The sequence below is a fragment of the Phocoena sinus genome, chromosome 13, assembly GCF_008692025.1.
Source record: "Phocoena sinus isolate mPhoSin1 chromosome 13, mPhoSin1.pri, whole genome shotgun sequence".
In the NCBI taxonomy this organism is placed as follows: Eukaryota; Metazoa; Chordata; class Mammalia; order Artiodactyla; family Phocoenidae; genus Phocoena; species Phocoena sinus.
In genome coordinates this window covers 54,379,171-54,400,797 of record NC_045775.1, presented here as the reverse complement: position 1 = coordinate 54,400,797, position 21,627 = coordinate 54,379,171, and the positions used below count along the sequence as shown (strand labels likewise).

Genomic DNA, 21,627 nt, shown 5'->3' with positions numbered 1-21,627 from the left:
GTTTGTGAAAACTTGTATATCTTGTAGAACGTTCAAATGATTGTTTCCCTCAGTTTCTGTGGTTCAGGAAATAGCAAGTTCAAGAGCAGTATTTGAATTCCAGGTGCATGCCAGCATCCAGTGATCTTGAGTTTATGGCAGGTTTTTTTGTTTTTTTTTTTTTAATGTGGTAATGCTTTCTTTCTCTCTTTGTTATTATAATAGCTTCATTAAGATGTAATTTATATACCATACAGTTTAACCAACGTAAAATATATACTTCAGTGGTTTTTAGTGTAGTCATGGAGTTGTGCAACCATCATCACAGTCAATTTTGGAACATTTTCATCACCTGAAAAAGAAACCCCATAGCATTTAGCCATCACCCCTTCCCAGCCACACCCCCATCCCAGCCCTAGGCAACCACTACTCATACTTTTTGTCTCTGGATTTGACTACTCTGGACATTTCAAATAAATGGAATTGTAATATGTAATCCTTTGTGGTTGCCTTCTTTCTCTTAGCATAATGTTTTCAAAGTTCATCCATGTTGTAGCATGTATTAGTATATTATTCCTTTTTATTGCCAAATAACATTCAGTTGTATGGATGTGCCACGTTTTATTTATCCATTCATCAGTTGATGGACATTTGGGTTGTTTCCACTTTTTGGCTATTAAGAATAATCCTACTATGAACATTCATGCACAAGTCTTTGGACATATGTTTTCATTTCTCTTGAATATATACCTAGGAGTGGAATTCCTGGGTCATATGATAACCTTGTGTTTAATCTCTTGAGGAATTGCCAGACTGTTTTCCAAAATGACTGCACTTTTTATTTTCCTACCAGCAGTGATTTTGATTTTGAATTTTCCACATCCTTGACAATATTTCTTTTATGGATGATAGCCATCCTAGTGGGTGCGAAATGGTATCTCATTATGGTTTTGATTTACCTTTCCCTAATGGCTATTGATGTTGAGCATTTTTTTTTTTCCTGTAGTCATTGGTCATTTGTATGTCTTTGGAGAAGTCTTTTTTCAGATTCCCTTACCAAATTTTAGTTGGATTATTTATATTTTTATTATTTAATTACAAGAGTTCTTTATATATCTGTACCTGGATATAGATATATACCATATATATCTGTATCTGGATATAGATATATACCATTTTGTGGGTTATCTAATGCAGTGCTTTTGATATCTAGATTTCTTTGGTTTGTTTAGGGAGACTTCCAGGTTAGCAAAGCCAACAAAGCGGGAGTGTGACCAGTTCGGGGAGGCATGACCCATCTGGTGAGCAAAAAGAAAGAAATCTCCATGGTATGCACATCATCAAACTTTTATTTGTCTAATTTTCAGCTTTTTCTTTATGGTATAAAGTAACAACACACAGCAAATAATAGAGCTAAAGGTAAATACTTGGCCATCTCATGTGATAATACTATGGTACAAGGTATGAGTTACTTGTTAGCTGCCTGCTCTGTTCTTTAGTGTTTGTAGTATTGCCTCCAAAACTAATGAAACAACCTAACAGAAGTCAAAAGGTCTATTAGCTGGCTCCACTACTTAGTCCTATGACTTAATCAAATACCTTACCCTCTCTGGTTGTAGATTTTCCTCATCTATAAAATGAGGGAATTGAAAACTGAGTAAGCTGAGAGGATATTCGTTAGGGTTCTTTCCAGCTTTAATAAGTGGTTATATGATACAGTAATACCAGTGATGTTTTTCTTCTTCTTCTTCCTGCCCCTAAACAAGGAAGACATGCCTTGTTGAAAAATCTTAGGCCCCAAATACCTTTTCCTCAAAAGGATGAGAGTTAGATGCATTTGGCAAGTAAAAAACTGGGCACATGTAGATATTCAGTAAACGCTATTGGGGAATAGCCAAGGCCATCTATGTGAATTTGCCTTATGGGTTAGAGGAACATGACATAGCTGTCACCGGTGAGGTGGAACTAAAGGATGAAATAATTTATAAGCCTGCTGTGGGTGTGGCTAGAGGTAAAGGGACTATAGGAGGAATGAGTCCTTGATTGCATCCTCAGAAGTATTCAGAGATCATTAGGGGAGAAGCAAGCTCTCAGAGGTCAGTTGTGTCCAAAGGTAAAATCAAAACCTAAACTACAACACATAAGAAAAATAGGACATGAGAAAAGAAACATCTGAAAAAGGCATAGAAATTGTGAGGTAAGTATACTTTGTTTTGTTTAGTTTTCTTCTGGATTGATTTTTTAAAGTTTTCAGGGTACTGAAAGTTTTTTGTTGGTCTCTGAGCCCAACTGAGATAAGTGCCAGAAGTTCAGATATTGTAGGTGAGGACAAGGAAGTTTGACACCTGTAAGCCAAGGCAGATATGGAAGAAGAGTGGGGGAAAGGTCATTGAGATTAAGGTCCATCTGCCAGAGTTTGGTAACTTTGATTCATACCAGCCAACAAAGCTACCTAATGTTTTATTTTTGTATTTGACTGGCTTCCATGATGTTATTTAATCGACATCATTGTAAATAAATCGCATGTGAAAAGAAAAAAAAAAAAACAGGTAACTAGTCAATTCAAATTGGGAAAGAAAAACTTAAAAATTTAATTCTAGCCCTTTTCCCTTATGAATATGGGTCTTTGTCCCATTTAAAAATTGCTCATCATACTCACTTAGTAAATAGGGAGGTTTTGTCCTTAATGTCTTTTTAGAGCTCTTTAAGAAAAATATATTCCTTCAGGAGATTATTTGGTATAAATACAGAGCTTGAAATATGTAAGGAATTTTTATACTCTTAATGCTCTATTTTTAATCATTAAGTCATTATGATAGTATATAAGCTATTGATATATTGACTGCCTTAGGAGTTGAGCAAGAAATACACTCCCAAAATTGAGGTCAATATGTTGGTCTAAAGAATGGCAGGTCCTCAGGTTTTGTTGTGGAATCAAGTTTAAGGCATAGTCAATAACAACTACATTCTGTTTAGTATAAGTATTGGACCTGTCATGTCCGGCTTCTTGAGCAGTTTCATCAGCCTAGAAGCACATGACATGGCAGGATCACCAAATAGCAAAATGTTAGAATATGCCCAGATCATTTTTACAAATAGGTTTCCTGAACCGAACATGTATCTACATTGGACAAAAGCAGACTACCTGAGCAGATTTACTTTACAGTAACCTAAGTGGGCCTGCTGCCAGAGAATGAGCAAAAGAAACAGTACGCAGATTTACACAAGAATAGCTTCAGGGGATGTGACACAGTTATGGAATGCTGGGTAGCAACAGAAGTAGACTTGTAGCTATAAGCTAGAAGAGGGTTCATTTTGTGACAAGATATTATTAGACCTAGGGCTACCAAAAGTATTTTTGTATAAGAGCATACGCCCCCTAGACTCAAGCTGAACAACAGTTTAGTGGGTGAGGAGTATAGATGGTTTGCATATGCAGCTTATTGAACAGGTATGGAGCAGAATTTGCTCTTGGGACTTAATTTAGCATGCTTAAAAAAACTTAAATGTAATTAAGCACAAAACAGGTTCACCTTTGTGTAGAGGAATATACAAGTTACATGTATAACCCTTCGCCATAAGGAAACACATTTCTTAAGAAAAGGTACAGGGGAATTGGGAGAAGCAGGCAGTAACTCCTCAAATGAAGCTTATGAGTAGGATGATCTAAAAGCAGCTTAAGTCAGTAAGTCAGGTGCCTTCAGTAGCTATTTGGTGAAACTTGTACAATCCCAACTCCCTCTGGATACTGCTATCATTTCTCCATGTTTATGAACACCCAGTGAATCTATTTTAAAGTATAAAGCTGGAAATAGACAAGCATGATCAATTAAAAATATGATTGAATGTTCACCTGTTCTTATGCCTGGGATAATGTAGTTTTTTATAACAAGACCAAAAAAATCTGCTTCATTTGATAGTTCTAAAAGGGTACTCTTTCTTTACATATGAGTGGTATTGATTCTTCAGTTTTTTTTAAATGGAGTGTTAATTTCTTAACAGATGGAGTATTATACTAAATCTGTTAAAATAGACTATTACTCTTATCATGAAAACATAGTTCAGTATCTTAGTTATATTTCCGACATTTTTAGAGAGCATTTATGTAGTTAATTCAGTCAGCCTTTTAAGAAATAGAATACTCCCTTTTGAGGTACCTTATTCCATAACTTGAAATTCAGCCAGTGTTAAAAATTGTTCCGTGCTTTCCTCTTACTTCCGTTTCTTCCCTTTTGGGACACAGACTTCCTTAGGGAGGCGGGAGGAGAAGTGAATTCTCAATTCAGCCAATAGAATCTAAAATTATATAGTGTTTACCTATTTTGCATAACACAGACCCACCCACATATATTATGAAGGTGCTTAAGTGAAAACACTGAGCAGACTGCTATTCTGTGTGTGATTCCACGTGTAATTGGAAGATGCTTTAGTACTATCTGGATTTTATCCTCTGGTGAGAAGGTTGTTTATCTTACTTGTGATAATAGCGATGGAATAAAGAGGTAGGTGTTCTGTGGCTTAATTTTAAGTGTCACATTGTCAGTGCTTGGGTTAAAGGTAGGGTTGTAAAAGGAATGATTTGAATTATCAGATGGTTTATATTTAATTTTTTCACATTTTTTTCACATTCAGTTTTAGAAGTATGTTATGTATAAATTATATTTCCTTCCCTCTTAGAAAAAGGGTTGAATAAATCTCAGGCTCCAAGGATTTTGTGTTTTTAGGGAGGTTTAGACTATTAATCTTAACCTCTTATTAGTCTTTAAGAAAGCGTAAGGCAGATAACTACAGGGGTTTATTGCCTTTTGACTGTTGGTCAGCAGAAAACTGAAAACTCTTCATTTGCAGTATTTTTCCAATCCAAGCTACAGTATTTAGTTTTTAACATGCTTTGGAACTCAGTGTTGTCCATTGTTTTCTTTTCAATTATTAAATTTGAGAATTACGTAGCTCTCTGAAGGAAATCGTTTGGTAGCCAGAATGATGGTGCTGTCATTGTACTTTGGTTAGCTGTTGACAGTTTATTCAGAATCTAGTTTTTTGACCATAAATCTCCTGAGGTCCTCTCAAAGAGATCTAGGCCTTGAGATAACTACAGTTTACTATTTAAACATTTTTATAAGGTAGGGAAAATTTATAAAGAATTTATGGAAATATTGAGAGTCTTGCTTTGTAAGAATTTTAGGTAATGTCTCTACCTGAATGTTTTGTTGTTCTTCTCTGATGTGGTAGGAAGAGATTTAATAATTTTAGATCTGATGATTGATTGGTGGGGGGGCGGGGCGAGTAAGGCTCTTTCTGCTAGAAGATGAACAGTTATAAGTTCCCAGCAGTGTTCTTTTCTGAAGCATTTTATTTTCATTAAAAGAAAAGGTATAACTAAGATTTTTTTAAATTGAAAATTCATGAAAAAACTGAATGTTTGCTAGAATACTGACATGCTGCCCAGTAATATGTGTTCATTTTTTATCAAATATTCTAATCTATTCGTGAGGGGAAAGTATTCATTCTCTTGTGTATGTATACAACAAGTCAGCAACAATAGAAAAGTTGCAAATTAGGAGGAAAATTTGATCGTAAGTTACCTAATCGGGGTATTTGTAATGTGATACTGTAACAATAATCAGAGTGGAAAGAGGAAATTTATAGAAATATCCAAGCTATATGTATGTATTATTTTCCTGATAAAGAGTTAAATAGGAATACCATACTGAGTGATTTAAAATATTCACTCCGCTAAAAAATAGATGTTCTTAGCCTCCCACACACAATGTCTCTAAATTACTGCTATAAAAATTTATGGGGAAAACATTATGATTTGGTCAAAGAAAGATCAGCTGCTGTTACTTTTGAGAACTTTTCATGAACCAAAGAAAAATTAAAACTCATAACATGAAACTTTTGTTCATTAGTGAGATTATAATAGTTGTCATCTTTTAGCAATGACTTCTCTCTATGGGTAGCTGATTTTACTGTTAGAAAAAATACTGGAGATTCATTTGTAATTTGAATTTTCAACTACATTTTTCTTTTCCTACTCCTTTTTTTTTTTTTTTTTAATTTTTTTTTTTTGCGGTACGCGCGGGCCTCTCACTGCTGTGGCCTCTCCCGCCGCGGAGCACAGGCTCCGGACGCGCAGGCCCAGCGGCCATGGCCCACGGGCCCAGCCACTCCGCGGCACGTGGGATCCTCCCGGACCGGGGCACGAACCCACGTCCCCTGCATCGGCAGGCGGACTCTCAATCACTGCGCCACCAGGGAAGCCCTTCCTACTCCTTTTTAATAGAGCTTATAATGGAATTGTGAAACTATAAAAGAGTTGAAGTTAACTTCCCTGTAAGAGCAAGAAATACATATACTAAATCTTATTTGATTTAGATGTAGTTTTTTCCACTATTGAGAATCAGTCACTTGTATAGCATTCAACCTTGAAACTAATTGCAATGATCTTTGAGGCTTCTGATTATATTTCAGGGTCTGTTATATATTATGAGCAGTAGAAAATTAGAACTTTCTACATGGTATCAAAGTTACCTACAAAGAACAGATTATAAACATTTGTTTAGATATTCAGAAATGAAGATGCATCTCTGAGGAAATAGTTAAATATTAAGTGATGAGGCAGCATCACCATAAGTTAACAGTTATTATCAACACCAACTTTGTATGCCTAACTAAATACATTTAACAAATACTTGATTTTTTTTTTTTTTTTTTTTTTTGCGATACGCAGGCCTCTCACTGTTGTGGCCCCTCCCGCTGCGGAGCACAGGCTCTGGACGCGCAGGCCCAGCGGCCATGGCTTACGGGCCTAGCCGCTCCGTGGCATGCGGGATCCTCCCAGACCGGGCACGAACCCGTGTCCCCTGCATCGGCAAGCGGACTCTCAACCACTGCGCCACCAGGGAAGCCCCTGATTTTTTTTATTTTAACGTGGCATTAGAACCTTGAAAATCACTGGTTTAACTCTCACAGTTTTAATAATTTTAAGAGACTCAAAATTCTGTGACTTGGATATTTTGTGAATGAATCAAGCAGATGACCCAACATACAAATCTCCGTGCAGCTTTGTTGTTCGCATTCAGTTCTAGTGACAAAATCGTATGAGGTGTGGAAAATATTGCCCCCAGTTTTTAGATGGAAGATTATGTGTTACAGGACTGGTTTGTAGGTTTGAGAATTCGTGAAGGACCATTGATAGAGCCCTCATGACTGTCAAGGGCCAGAGTTCTCAGGGTTGGCCCTAGGCAATCATAGCTTAGTCCTTCACAAGTCTCTCTTTAGTTTGAAGAACGCAGTATCATGATGAAATAATTAGTGAATAATTCAGGAAAGTATTTGACTTTTTATTTCTTGAAAATAAAATTTTCAAAATTTTATTTTAAATGAAATCTGTCAAAATTACCCAGGGCTGATGCTTCCCAACTCTTCTTTCTTCCAGCTCCCCCTTCTGTTCCCTTTTATATACTCTTTAAGACCAAGATTAATGTGTGTAGGTGGCTAGAACTCAAATTCAAATACTGTTAGAGGTTTCAGTGTAGAGCATTAATTCAGAAGCTATGATATAATTCATATACAAAGTGTTTTCTAATGATGCCACCTAGAGCATTCAATAGTAAATTGCCCTTATGTCGTACCTTTTTAAAAAGAAAAACCTGTGAAGCATGATTGTGCCAAATTCAGATCAGTATGCATCACTTTTGTTCAGGTATCACTCAGTCCAATGAGTGGCCACACTTGTGTAGTTAACAACTTTCTTCACCAAAGAGGCTGTGGATGGGGCAGTTTCATATCAGAGAAAGAACATGAGACCAGACACTGACTTGACAGGGCCAGCATAAATGGAAATCTTGAACCTTTAGGTTGTGAGAGGGCTGAAAGGAAGCAAACTTTGAATCATGAATGCATTTTTTAAATTAAATTTTTTGTTTTTAAATTTTTATTAAATTTGGAGGGCTATTTTGTTTTCTATTTTTATTATCTTTTTGTTTATAATTTTTATTTTGAAATAATTTTAGCCTTACAGAAAAATTGGAAAAATAATGCAGTGAGTTTACATATACCCTTTACTCAGCTTCCTCTAATGTTGACAATCTATATAACCAGAGTATAATTATCAAAACCAGGAAATTAATATTGGTACAATATTGTTCACTAAGCTATAGGACATAGTCAAATGCCAGTTTTCCACTAATGTCCTTTTTCTGTTCCAGGATCCAATTCCTGATCCCATATCCCATGTTGTTGCAGCTCCTTAATCTCCAATCTGGGAGTTTCTTAGTCTTCCCTTGTTTTTCATGACCTTGGCACTTTGATTACTGATAGTTATTTTGTAGAATGTCTGTTAATTTGGGTTCGTCTCATGTGTTCTCCTGATTAGATCCAGGTTATACAATTTTTGGCAGCATAACCACCGAAGTGATGTGGCTTTAGTGCATCATAATCAGGGAATACATGCTATCAAAATGTTTTATTACAGATGATGTTAACCTTGATCAGTTAAGATGGTGTCTCCCAGGTTGCTCCCACTGTGAAGTTACTATTTTCTCCTTTATAATTAATAAGTACCTTGGGGTAGGTACTTTGAGGCTATTGTTGTTGCCTTTTTAAAATGCGTGTAATTTGGTCAGTGTTTTAATAAGAATAAGGACTAGAGAAAACCCAGATTATTCTAGAGTAACCTAACTGTCCAAAAATAATCATTGCACCATACTTTTTGTGGAACATGGACTCCATATTCCATTTTTAATTTCATAGGTTGGTATAGATTTAAAGTGGTTGAGAAAAATCCATTTTATTCACTTTTTTCAAATTTAAATTTTATCCAAGGGACTTTTAAACTCAGCTTTAAAATGGAATTACTAAGAAAATTTAAATAGTCAATATTATAGAAGTTTATCCCATATTAGGACTGTAGCATTTATGTAAACTCTCACTCTTTAATACATTATATTAGAAAAAGAGTTGGGGGATTTTCTTGTTTGTTGTTTAGTTTCCCAATGTAGTTCTTTCCTCCCCACCCCCCATGAACTTTTCATTTAATTTTATTTAATTTTATTTATTTGGTTGCACTGGGTCTTAGCTGCAACAAGCGGGCTCCTTAGTTGTGGCACGCCTGTAGGATCTAGTTCCCTGACCAGGGATCGAACCCAGGCTCCCTGCGTTTGGAGCGTGGAGTCTTAACCACTGCCCTTTTTTTTTTAAACTTTTCATTTGAAACTCAGTTGTTTCAGCAGTTCCAGAGTACTGGCTAGAGTTTGAGTTGTAACCTTGGTTTTCTTATCTATTAAACAAGGAATATAATAGTTCCTACCTCATAAGGTTGTTCTGGGATTAAATCAGTTGATACATGTAAAGTATTTAGAACAGTGCTTGGCACAGAGACAAAACCCAGGAAGTGTTGGACACTATGAGAAAAGGGTAGCACAAGCATGAGTTGCCTGCCAGTGTTGGATGCTGACTTTAGAAAACTATAGAATTTCCAATGAGTATACTTTTATCAGATGTTTTATGTTCCAAGTAGCTAGCTAATCCCACTGAATTGGCTGCATTCTGCAGAATTTTCTTTGAGACTTTAGCGGTTAAATCTAGGGGAATTTCTAGTCTTGCTTTCTGAGAAGTATATTATCATTTTAGGAACTTTGGTAGTCTAAAAGAGTTAAATACAGACCAAGCATGGGCAGAGACAGTAAAAATGTTTGAGTCCTTAGTTGTGTCTTTTAAAACACATTTTCTAGATGTGGGGAATTAAGTGATCATTTTGGAGTGGGGTGGCAAGGTTGTATTTAAACCCCCTTCCCCAGTCAGGAATACTGCCCTGCAGTTTTCTCTTGGCTGTCACTTTTCTGGGAGTGCATGAAGGCTTCTGTCCATAGGCTATCTGGACTCTCTTCTACTACACGTTTTTTTCTTCCTGGTGGTGCCAGGAATTTGTCTTAGTGTAATACCCTGCTTTTCCCCTTGGGTTCCTTTCTCCCCTCCTCATTTTTAAAATAAGCGTGCAAAGTCCACTGTTTACTGATGTTTTTGTTGTTGGTCACTACCAGGAAACAGGGTTGACAAATACAATGAGCATTGAGGAAGTGACAAAGTTTCAAATCTCAAAAAGCCCTAGTCATAGTTGCATAGTTGTGACTAGTGTATGCTGGAGTGTAACTTGTCTAGAGTTTATTATACTTTTTAGTCTCTCTCCTAAATGGCCCCATAATAGGGTCTCTTGCTCTTATTTAGGAGTCAGCCCCACCCAACCTTGTTTGGGGTGTGATTAGTGGTATCAAAAAACCTGGACTACTTAACTTCTAGGAGTGTCAGTCTTCCCATTTATCAAATGGGGATAAATGATTATACCTGATATAGTTGTGATAGAAATTAAATGAGTTAAATAATGTATGTTTAATTAATATATGGGTTTCAGCTAGCTCTGCCAAATATTACCTGTGTGGCCTTGAACCAGTCATTGGCCCTTCTGACTGACAACTTCTGTTCCCTGTCTGGAAAATGGAGTTAGTAAGACTTTCCTACCTAATTCACATGGCTATTGTGAAGGTCAAATAAAATAATCTTATGAGAAAGCACTTTGCTAATTAACATTCTGTGCAAGTACAAAATAGACCTTAATCTAAGTTTGATTCAGATTGATACGCCTTTTGATTTAAAAGCATTCCCCTATGCTTTCCAAAGCCTACTTCTAGTTTCTCTAGGTATGGGTCCCCTAGGTCAAGAAGATATTTCCTTATCTGGCCTCCACAGATTAGCCTTTCTCTAAATGTCAGGCTACCCAGCACTGGCATTATAGCTACTTCTTTGGCCACCCCAACTCCAGTCCCTTCAACCACTTGAGAGAGGTTGCTACAATACTAAAATATTTTAAATGCACAGAAATATTAATAATTAATCACCATCAAGGTAAGATGATAGTTCTCCCATTCTCACTCCCAGCCACTCTTTTCAAGTCTGATAAAATACTGAAACTGCAGCTTCAAAGCCATTGCCTTCACTATCACAAGGCTTAGTAATAACCTTTTAAGACATCAGTATGATTATGGTAGTAAGCAAATGTTTATTAAATACCTTGATATGTACCAAGCATTATACCAAAAGTATGGGAAATTCCCCTCTGAAAAAAAAATTGTTATCCCGTTTGTTCTCAGTGGCTCTGAGAGTGAAGAAGAATGGAGAGGAAGTTAGGGGATGGAGTGTGGGAAGGTGAGACATTTTTGATCATTACAACCAGGGGTGCTGCTGAGCTTCTTAAAATGCACAGGTCAGCCCCCTGCCCCCATGTCAAAATGTCAGTAGTGCCAAGGCTGAGAAACCCTAGCTTAGAGGAACAAATACTGTCTGTGGGAAGGATGTTCATTGCTTTCCCATCAGGATGAAAATACGTTATCCCTGTAGCTGATAGAATATCAGCATGTCATTTGGCCACCTTAAAAGGGGAGGCTGGGAGTTTGTCCAGGGGATGCCCTGTATCCTGAGAAGGGGAACATGGCCTTCACTTCCTTCAGTGCTATACTCAGAAGCCAGAAGACACCGACAGAAAGTAAAGTAGTAACTTCGTACTCCTACAGCTGACACCATTATTTCTCCTATCCCTCCTCTCCTTTTATGGAAAAATGCTGCTTATTAATCCTGCTGGTTGTGAAAGAAGGAAGAAGGTGATTAATTTTTCACTCTTATCAAGCAGCTGCTATAAGTTTACCTCCCTCCAATCATCAGCTAAATTGGTTTCATAAAATGGCTCTACCACAAATATAAGAAAACAGTTCCTTCTGTTTGAGTCATCCTTTTGAAATCAACCACAGGAGAACTCTAGTGTAGATGGAAATCTGTTTCATCAGAGATAATATATGCAATCCACGTTGTATTTTTCACCATAAAGAAGCTTTATAACATTTTCATGTTTTAAAACATTTTCTTTTTTTCCCCAGCACCCCTTATGCCTACTCACTTGCCCGCCAAAATAGGAGTGTTCAAAAGATTATGTAAACATCTTCCTAAGATCTGTTTTGTCCCTTGCTTAGTGTTTGTTTTGCTTCTTTTTATTTTTCAGGACAGGAATCTTGTACTTGTGTTTAGTATTTAGTAAGCAAGCAAAAAGGCTGTGTGCAATGTAAAAAAAAAAAAAGAAAAGAAAAGAAAAGTGTTATGTTGAGGGAGCAATTTGGACAAAGATTGGTTTCCCAGATTTCCTTCTTAAGGTAAAACTGACAATTACCTATTATGGAGAGTCTCCTTTGCAAAGACTTGATAAGAAAACAATTGTATTTCACTGGGCTTTAAAGAACAAATGATTAGAATGTTGTATCAGTCAAATTAATGAGACTATTTCTAAGAAATATATTTTTTATGGCTAATTATTCGTATTTTCCTTGCCCACACAAAAAACAACACTATTCCAGAATATATTTCTTTTAAAAATTTGTTTAACTTGGGAAGGTCCCTGCTGATGAGAACAGCATGCTTAGTTTTCAAGCATCAAGCAGAGCTTCAAAGTAATAGATATTATAGAAAACAGCCTTATTAATATCTTAGCAAGGTTTTCTTTATCATTTTTTTCAAGTCTCATGTAGAACTAATGGTGCTATTTCATATTCTTTGTGCTAGATCACCTTGGGGTAGGACTGAATATATGGGGTCAGACCAACTAACTTAATACCAACAGGTGGGGCCTGTGACTGAGGCATTAGAATATAAATACTTTATGTATATACCCATTTCATGTTCTCAGGAGCATGACTTAAGGAATTGATTTTGAAGAAATCTGTATATTATTCAGATTTCAAAACACAGAGATTATATAAAGAGAGTGAATGCAAGAGCACTATCTAGCTGCTGGGCTTTAGGATTATACATAACCAGTACTACTAAAGTACTTTATTACAGATTTTAGATTATTAGATACAGAAGTAGAAGCCAAGTTTGTGTTCCTGTGATTGAAATTTTGATATCACTGATAAAATATACCAAATCAGACCTTCTAAGGGACCTAACCAGAGTAAGAATAATTGGGAATATGTTATTTTTCTTGGCTCATTTGGCCAGCGGTTCTAGAAAGTATAGAATGGTGAGTATACACCAGCCCTACTCTACTAATTCCTTGTCAAATCTAAAATTTGTTCCTTTTTCTATAGAGGCAATAGGACTAAATCTATAGTGCCATGTGCACATTACTTGTAAATTCTTATGTTAGGACCAGATGGTCTCTTACATATTTCCACCTCCAAAATTATCTTCATTTTACTTTAGTCCCTTCATCTTTAGAGTTGAGGAAACAGATTACTTTGTTCAAAGAGAGAGCTAGAACTGGAACATAGGCTAATACTTGCTAGCCATGCTTTAAACTAATATCAGCCAAATATGGACATTAATGTATCATTTTCAGATTTTTGCCATATATGTGTACTTACTAATCCTATTAATACTATTGAAATTGACTTCTTTAAATAAGTTCTTTTTAAGGAAATGTTTTGCTACTATAAATGAAAACCCCCCACTTCCTAAAAATAGAAAGTAACTCTAAAAAAGAATCTGAATCAAGACAAAGCAGTGTTATTAAAACTTAATTTAAAATTTCAATTTAATTCTTATTAAAATTTTAATTCTTGCTGCTCTTGGTCAGAAGTGTGTCAAAGCAATGTTTTCATGTTTGACGGCAGTACCTTAATTGTCTAAGAAGACCACATTTAAAACCTCTAGTTAAGCTTCTGCTTAGCTTTTTAAAATGGAATGCTTCTTTAGGGGAGAAAAGATATGGATACATGTTCATATATTAAAATATGATGCAGTGTAGATTAGATGGTCTTGTTATATGGAACTAAATTGTTCTTTAGTTAATTTTTCTTAAAACTTTTACATTTTTACATTGAAGGATTTAGTTAGCTTCACATCAGTTTCTTTTTCTAAATGGGGTATTTGATCAGTATAGTTTATTTTACTTAAGTGAACATTTCTGCACAAACCTAATGTCTCATAATTATGGTGCTATACCTATATATTGATTTCTGTAAACTTCGAACAATTTAATATATTAAAATCTGGTCATCAAAAGCAAATTCATCTGGGGAGATGAGAAGATTTTATAGCATATTTGAAGGAAATGTTTTTCTTAAAGTAATTCTTTACAAATGTGTCATTTCTTTAATTTAATAAGCAATTTTAAAATTTACCAACAAAAAAGTGTGTTTGTCTGGATTGCTGGTCTAAATGTGTATGTCAGTTACAAGGGAATAAAAGGGCATCAAAAAAGCTAAGCCTTGTTTTTTTACTTGTTCTTACTCATTGGGCTACAAATATTCTTTCTTTTTTTTTTTTTTCGCGGTACGTGGGCCTCTCACTGTTGTGGCCTTTCCCGTTGTGGAGCACAGGCTCCGGACGCGCAGGCTCAGCGGCCATGATTCATGGGCCCAGCCGCTCCGTGGCATGTGGGATCTTCCCAGACCGGGGCACGAACCTGTATCCCCTGCATTGGCAGGCGGACTCTCAACCACTGCGCCACTGGGGAAGCCCAAGGGCTACAAATATTCTGTGTTGCCTTCTTTCCAGAAGTGTTGCTGTACAAGCATATTTTACTGTAATGTAGAAAAAGGCAAGTAGGCATTTTTCATTCATGAGTTGCTTATGAAACCAATTAGTGGAAGGATAAAAACAAGAGACTTTCATGGGTTAGCTAGAAAAGTTTTCTTGTGAAACCTTCATAACAGGGCTATCAGGATGACCATGGAGAGAATAGATATAGGAAGTACCTGGTCCCATTAAACTTCTGATAAAATAGACATCATAGTATTGTGGGGATTATTTATTGTAGTGATTTTTCTAGCTTATCAGAAGTGCTAGTCTTTTGTTTTTCATACATGTGTCAAATTTATATTTTTAATTAAACTTTTTATTTTGAGGTAATTGTAGATTCATATGCAGTTGTAAGAAATAATACAGAGAGAGAGAGAGAGATCCTTTGTACCCTTTACACAGTTCCCCCCAATGGTAATAGTTGCAAAACTATATAGTACAATATCACAGCCAGAATATTGACATTGATAAGGATACAGATATATTTCCATCACCACTGTGGTTCTTTCCTGTTGCCTTTTTGTAGCCACGCCCACTTCCCTCCTACTTCCCCCCTCCTTAACCTGTGGCAACCACTTACCTGTTTTCTGTTTCCATAATTTTGTCATTTTAAGAATGTTATATAAATGGAATCATATGTAACCTTTTGAGCTTAGATTTTTATACTCAGCATAATTCTCTAGAGAGTTGTCCATGTTGTTTCATGTACCAATAGTTTGTTCCTTTTTCTTGCTGGGTACTATTCCATAGTATGGGTGTACCACAGTTTAATCATCCACTCAGTAAAGAACATCTGGGTTGATTCCAGTTTTTGGCTATTACAAACAAAACTGCTATAAACATTTATGTACAAGTTTTGTATGAACATAAGTCTTGATTTCTTTGCGAGAAACGCCCAGGAGTACAATATATGTATTACCTTAAATAATTGCCTTAAATATTTCCTTTACATACATTTGGAACTACATAGGACAGTTAAAATTTTTGCTTTGACCGTCAAAGCTAATACAGAAAATTCAAGAAAAGGAAAGCTTATTTACCCATATTTTTACTACCATGTTCTTTCTCTTTTCTGATGTTCCAAGTTTTTTTTCTTATTTATCTGCTGTCTAGAGAATTCCCTCTAGCCATTCTATTAGAGTAGATCTGCTGGTGACAAATTCTCTTAATTTCCCCTCATCTGAGAATGTCTTGATTTCCCCTCCATTTTTGTTGGGTGTAGGAATCTGGTTGATAGTTATTTCCCTTCAGCACTTGAAAAGGGCTACTTTCTTCTGGCTTCTATAGTTTCTGGTGAAAAATTGTCATTCTAATTGTTTTTCCCCCATAGGTAGGGTGTAGTTTTTCTCTGACTGCTTTTAAGAAAATTTCTTTGCCTTTAGTTTTCAAAAGTTTGATGTGTCTTGGCATAGATTTCTTTAGTTCTATCCTGTGTGGGATTTGTTCAGCTTCCTGAATCTGTGGTTTTGTTTCTCTTTTCAGATTTGATGAGTTTCAGTCATTATTTTTTAGTACTTTTTCAGCTCCACTCTTTCTCCTTTCATTCTGGACTCTGGTGATAAAAATCTTAGATCTTTTGCTGTAGCCCCACAGGTCCATGAGGCTCTGTTTTTTTCTGTTTTTTGTTTCCCAGTCTATTTTTCTCTCTGTTGTTCACACTGGGTACTTTGTGTCTTCCAGTTCACTGATCCTTTACTACATTCCTTCCATTCTGGGTTGAGCCCATCCAGTGAGCTTTATATATCTTCTGTTTCTTTGCAGAGACTTTCTATTTTTTTTGTTTGTTTGTTTGTCTATCCCAAGCTTGTTTGTAATTGATTACTGAAGCATTTTTATCATGACTGATTTAAAATCTTTGTTAGATAATTCTCACATCTGTGTCATCTAAGTTTTGGCATCTGTTGATTATCTTTTTACATTGTTTTAATTCTATCTAGTCCTTGATATAATAAGTGGGTTTTCTCTGAAACCTGGACATTTTTGTATTAAGTTCTGACACTGGATATTATCCAGACCTTCTCTTTTCACTGGCTTTTCCTCACATTGCTCTGTCAGGGGAAGAGGGGGAGCCTCTTTGTTTTACTGCCAGGTGGACATGGAAGTCCAGGTTCCCTCCTCAGCCTCCATTGACACCTGAGGGAAGGAGATCCTGCCGAGTCCAGGATGGAAGTCCAGGCTCCCTGTGGTCTCCACTGACACCACTAGGGCATAGGAGGGGGCATGTTACTAGCCAACAGGCTGGAAGTGCTGGCTTTCTACTTGGCCTGCTCTGACACTACCTGTGGCAGGGGCAGGGCCAGGGCCAGGGGAGGTCAGGCTGCCTCATTATGGCCTCATGAGGTAGAAGTCTGGGCTCCCCACTCAGGCCTTGCCGGTGAAGGTGGTGGTAGGATCACAGTGTTTTCTGTGGTGTTGGCTGCAGTAGAGCAGTCATTGTCAAAAGTTTTCTGTCTTGCTAAGGCTGCTGTTTTCTTGTTCCTTCGATTAGGGAGGCCAGGCATTTGTCAGGTGTTTGTTTGTTTGTTTTTTCTGTCTGCCAGTTGGTATTTCCAGGTTGCTAGATTCTTCAGCTCCAAGTCTGGGATTATATTAGGCAAAAAGAAAACCCAGAGAACTCGCCACTGAGTCATTCCTTGGACCCGGAGGCCCCTAACTATTCTGCCTTCTCTCTACTTCTCAGAGTCTTCTTATGTATTATATATAATGTCCAGGGTTTTTAGTTATAATTAACAGAAATAGTAGGGAAAATAATGTCTACTTCATCTTCCTGGAACCAGAAGTTGCTAAATTTACATTTCTAATGTATTTAAAGGGTTATATCAAATATATAACCATTATTGGGGAAAATGTCACATACTTTATATATTATGTACATAATATTGTGCTCACAAAGACTGCTAGAAAAGAACATCTTTATTTAAACTGAAATTCATTGTTCAAATTATTAATGAAAACTTTTCCCCTCTAGGAAATAATGCAAAAGGTGTCCCAAGGCTCCTGATCAGTGAACAGAGATTTGAGAAAAACAGCCAAGCTCATGTTTTCTCCTGATCAAGAAAATCATCCATCCAAAGCACCAGTAAAATACGGTGAACTCATTGTCTTAGGGTAAGGTTTCTCCATCTGATGAGCATATAATTGAATGATATATGGTAACTTGAACATCTAGGTTAAAAGTACCTTTTTTAGAATTTATATCCTACCTATTTCCAAGGAGTATTTAAAGCTATAGAATAATATTACCAAATCAAGAAACTCTTTTAATTCTCATTTTAATATCATCTTTTATAAGTACTCAAATGCTACATAAACTCTGCCTCATCCTCACCCCTGGAAAGGGCAAACCGTAAAGATGAAGTAAAAGAGGTATTTGTCTAAAGTCACATAGCCAGTCCATTTGTCTTTCCTGTCCCTTTTAGAAAACTTGCCTCAGCTGACTTTACCAGAAATCCCCTCTCTGCGTAGGTGATTTCATGTAGGTTAGTATTTATTTATTCCTTTCCCCTCTGAGGTAGTTGCTGCTTTGTGCTTATAGTCCTGTACTTGAAGAAAAGAGTTGTATAGACATGACGATATGATGATTCTGCAGCCAGGACCTTGCTACTTGTTTACTTCAAAAGTAATCTCATCCATTCAACTCACACAGATATAATCTGTGATTGAGGAATAGATGATTCCATTATTTCAGTTTATTCAATCTAAACTTGCCACAGCTGTCAAAATGGAGACACAGTGTTACTCTGTTTACTAGAGATCTCAGAAACTAGAAATTGTGACATTTATTTTCCCCCTACTGTTTCTCTCCTGCCTAAAAAGTGGCTCTAGACATTACAACATGTTTTAGAATCAGGTTGGTGCAAATTCTTCTTTAAATGAGAATGTGTCCATTGTTTCAGATAAGAAAGTAAGAAAAACCGGGGAGATAATATGGCATTACTGAGCTTGACTAGAAGCCAGGAATCCTGGATTCCAGTGCTTATTCCAACACTGCTAGCTGTATGGCCTTAGGCAAGTCAGTTAACCATTCTGGGCCTTAGTTTACTCTTCTGTAAAATGACAGTTAGACAAGATCATCTAAGGCCCTTTGAGATTAAAAAAAAAAAAAAAAAAAGCATGTTTTTTCCCAAAATCAATTTAAAAGATTATAAACAATATAGTAACTACAATATTACAATTTCAAATCACATGGGTTTTGATGTATTAATGACAAACAGCTTTTAACCACCAAAAACTTTTCAAAGTTAAATTCTTCAGGAAATTTGAGTCATTTGAAGACTTAGAATTTAAAATTTAGTATATGGTTTAAACTGGCTTTTAGCCCAGCAGTTTCTCAGTTAATCTTATCAGTAGTACTTGTCTCTGTACCTGGCACTTGGTATCTTAAAATGCAAATAATGCTTCTTCTCAACCCTCTAGAAGGAGAAGTCAAGCTGCATAAGGTTGTCAGTTTCATGCTGTTGCTCTTTAAAAAATGAGCTCTGAGCTGCAGGAACACAGTGTGGGAATAGAGAGCATATGTCCAGGAGAGGAACAAGGCAGGCTCTGGGTGGACAGTTGTGAGGGGCAGTGAAGAGCCCACAGTGGGTGGGCTGGGGCCAGCACAGCCTAGAATAGCAGACTTCATGCATTAGCTGCCGGCGCCACTCTGAACTTCCAGCAGGGGTTTTCTCCAGTAGAGTCAGAGTGTGTGACATTTTTATAAAGCTTCAGTGTAATTGCTATATCTGACAGTCTTTGAGTAAACTCCCTTCCCTTCCTTGTCAGACACTAATATAGGCCATTTTACAAGTACATTCTCCTCCACCCTCAAAAGTGTCCCCAGTTTTTGCCTCATTTTCCCCCAGATTAACCAACTGTAAATAAGAAACCATCAAACCAAAGTTTTTTGTCGGGCGGTGAGGGGATAGTACATGAGGAGAGATCATTATTAAGCTACCGTTCATGCCTCAACGGTGCAGTAAAGAATGAAAAAAGAGGGCTTCCCTGGTGGCGCAGTGGTTGAGAGTCCGCCTGCCGATGCAGGGGACGCGGGTTCATGCCCCGGTCCGGGAAGATCCCACATGCCGCGGAGCGGCTGGGCCCGTGAGCCATGGCCGCTGAGCCTGCGCATCCGGAGCCTGTGCTCCGCAACGGGAGAGGCCACGACAGTGAGAGGCCCGCGTACCGCAAAAAAAAAAGAAAAAAAAAAAAAAAAAAAAAAAAAAAAGAATGAAAAAAGAGTGACAAACACCTGGATTCCAATTCTAGCTTTGCCAGTGTCACTTGTGTGACCTTCAGGAAATAACTTAATTCCTCTGAGCCTCTGAGGAACTTAATTCCTCTGAGGGATAACTTAATTCCTAACCTGTAACAGTGGCTAGTGGTGCCAGTCTCGCAGTTTTTATGAGAATGGATTAAGGGAGGTGATGTGTGGAATAGAACCCACTAGTGCCTAGTACATAGTAGCACCAAAATGTTTTGAACTTTTTTCCTATTAGTTCAGTCCTTGCTTACTTGCTTAGCTTTAGGGCATATATATGCTATCATGGAGAAATGGTCATAAGGTCTGAACAACAAAAGTATGTTTAACTGCCACCTGGTTACACTCAGGCAGGTTTTGCTGACATAATGTGAATGTGAGTGTGTACATGGCAAGTAGCTGAGACTTAAACAAACCTAAAAATTCCTTATTTCAGAAGTTCAGCTATTTATAAAGTGTTTGGTTCATAGTTAAAGGAGATTATATTGTACTTTTAAAGGTTGTATTAGCACATGCAAACATTCACCTTTTTAAAAAAATAGAATGAGTCGTAAGAAATCAGATTTGCCATTAATCAGCTCTTGATTATCTTGAATAAAAGAGGGAAGGAAAATATAGATAATTCAAAGCTGTGTGTAATCCAAAAGGTACTTCTCTGTGACTTCGAATGTCACCAGAAAGAATCTCATTTTGTTTCACACTCAGGCAGCTGGTCTGAGGATCAGCAATTGCTAGAAGTTAATTCCAGACACTTACAATCTGCTAATACATAATTAATTGGGGACTGATATCCTCTAAGACAGTGTAAAACATTTGTTTTAGAATTGGTGTGGTTCTTACATGAGATCCCCTAAACTTTTTTCTCCTCCATCAGGTATAATGGGTCTCTCCCAAACGGCGATAGAGGAAGGAGGAAAAGTAGGTTTGCTTTGTTTAAAAGACCTAAGGCAAATGGGGTGAAGCCCAGCACTGTGCATATTGCTTGTACTCCTCAGGCTGCAAAGGTAAAAAAAAAAAAAAAAAAACCCAAAAAATAAAAACTAAATGAATTAACTTGGAGAAATGGAAAGACTTGTACTTGCTGTTCATATTCTTTAGCATTCCCTTCACATTCTGTACCAGAAGCTTCCTTTTGTTTGGGTGGGAGAGGACACTTTGGAGATACAATATCTGAAGAACTGCCATCTGGAAGAGCATAGGACTTTTTTTTTTTTTTTTTTAATAACAAACTGGGATCAGTGGGTGGAAATTAGAAGGAAATAATTCCTTTTTCTTATTAAAAAGGTGTGGGTGGGGTGGGGCCAGGGCTTTATGTAGTATTTGGAATTGTGAAACTCCCCTGAGAAGTAGGGCGTCCTGCTGTTACCAGAGAGACCCTGCCTGGGCTGGGCAGGGAATGTGGTTCATAATATTTGTATTCAGGTACTAGAAGCATGTTTGGATGGGGTGATTTTTTTAAACTAAAGATCCTATGGATGCTCTTGTTTTTATTTATTTTTTGTTTTATGATCCTCATGGCTTTTAGCATACTGCCTTGAACACCGTAGACCTGAATAATTATTAAATTGAATCAAAGCTATGAAAGCAAATACCCAATTGTGTCTATAATGTAACTTCTCAATCTCCTGGCCTATTTAATGCTTCTCACCCCCTTTTTATTTCCCAACCAAGATCTCAAGAAGCTGGGCCACCATTTCAGGACCCTTGGGCTTTTCCTAGACAATAAGGGGGAATTTTCAGATCTTTACATTTCCTGTGAATTCCTCTACTTCCAATTTTATAACAGACTGAATTTGATACTGTGGTGAGTGAATAAAAATTACAAAGAGTTCTTAGACTTC

General features: G+C 36.9%; 1 protein-coding gene across 2 annotated transcripts in view; it reads left to right on the top strand.

Annotated features, from left to right (window-relative positions):
• The window catches only part of PELI1 (pellino E3 ubiquitin protein ligase 1), a 49,018-nt gene that overhangs the window by 18,852 nt on the left and 8,539 nt on the right, over window positions 1–21,627 (top strand). Inside the window, exons 1-3 of one of the 2 annotated variants that reach the window (XM_032652370.1) lie at window positions 4,362–4,481; window positions 17,516–17,655; window positions 20,661–20,790. In XM_032652370.1, coding sequence (XP_032508261.1) covers window positions 17,585–17,655; window positions 20,661–20,790 — 201 coding nt within the window. In that variant the 5' untranslated portion in view covers window positions 4,362–4,481; window positions 17,516–17,584. Of the gene's footprint in view, window positions 1–4,361; window positions 4,482–17,515; window positions 17,656–20,660; window positions 20,791–21,627 lie in introns of those variants that run through there. The other variant, XM_032652369.1, reaches the window with a different exon arrangement.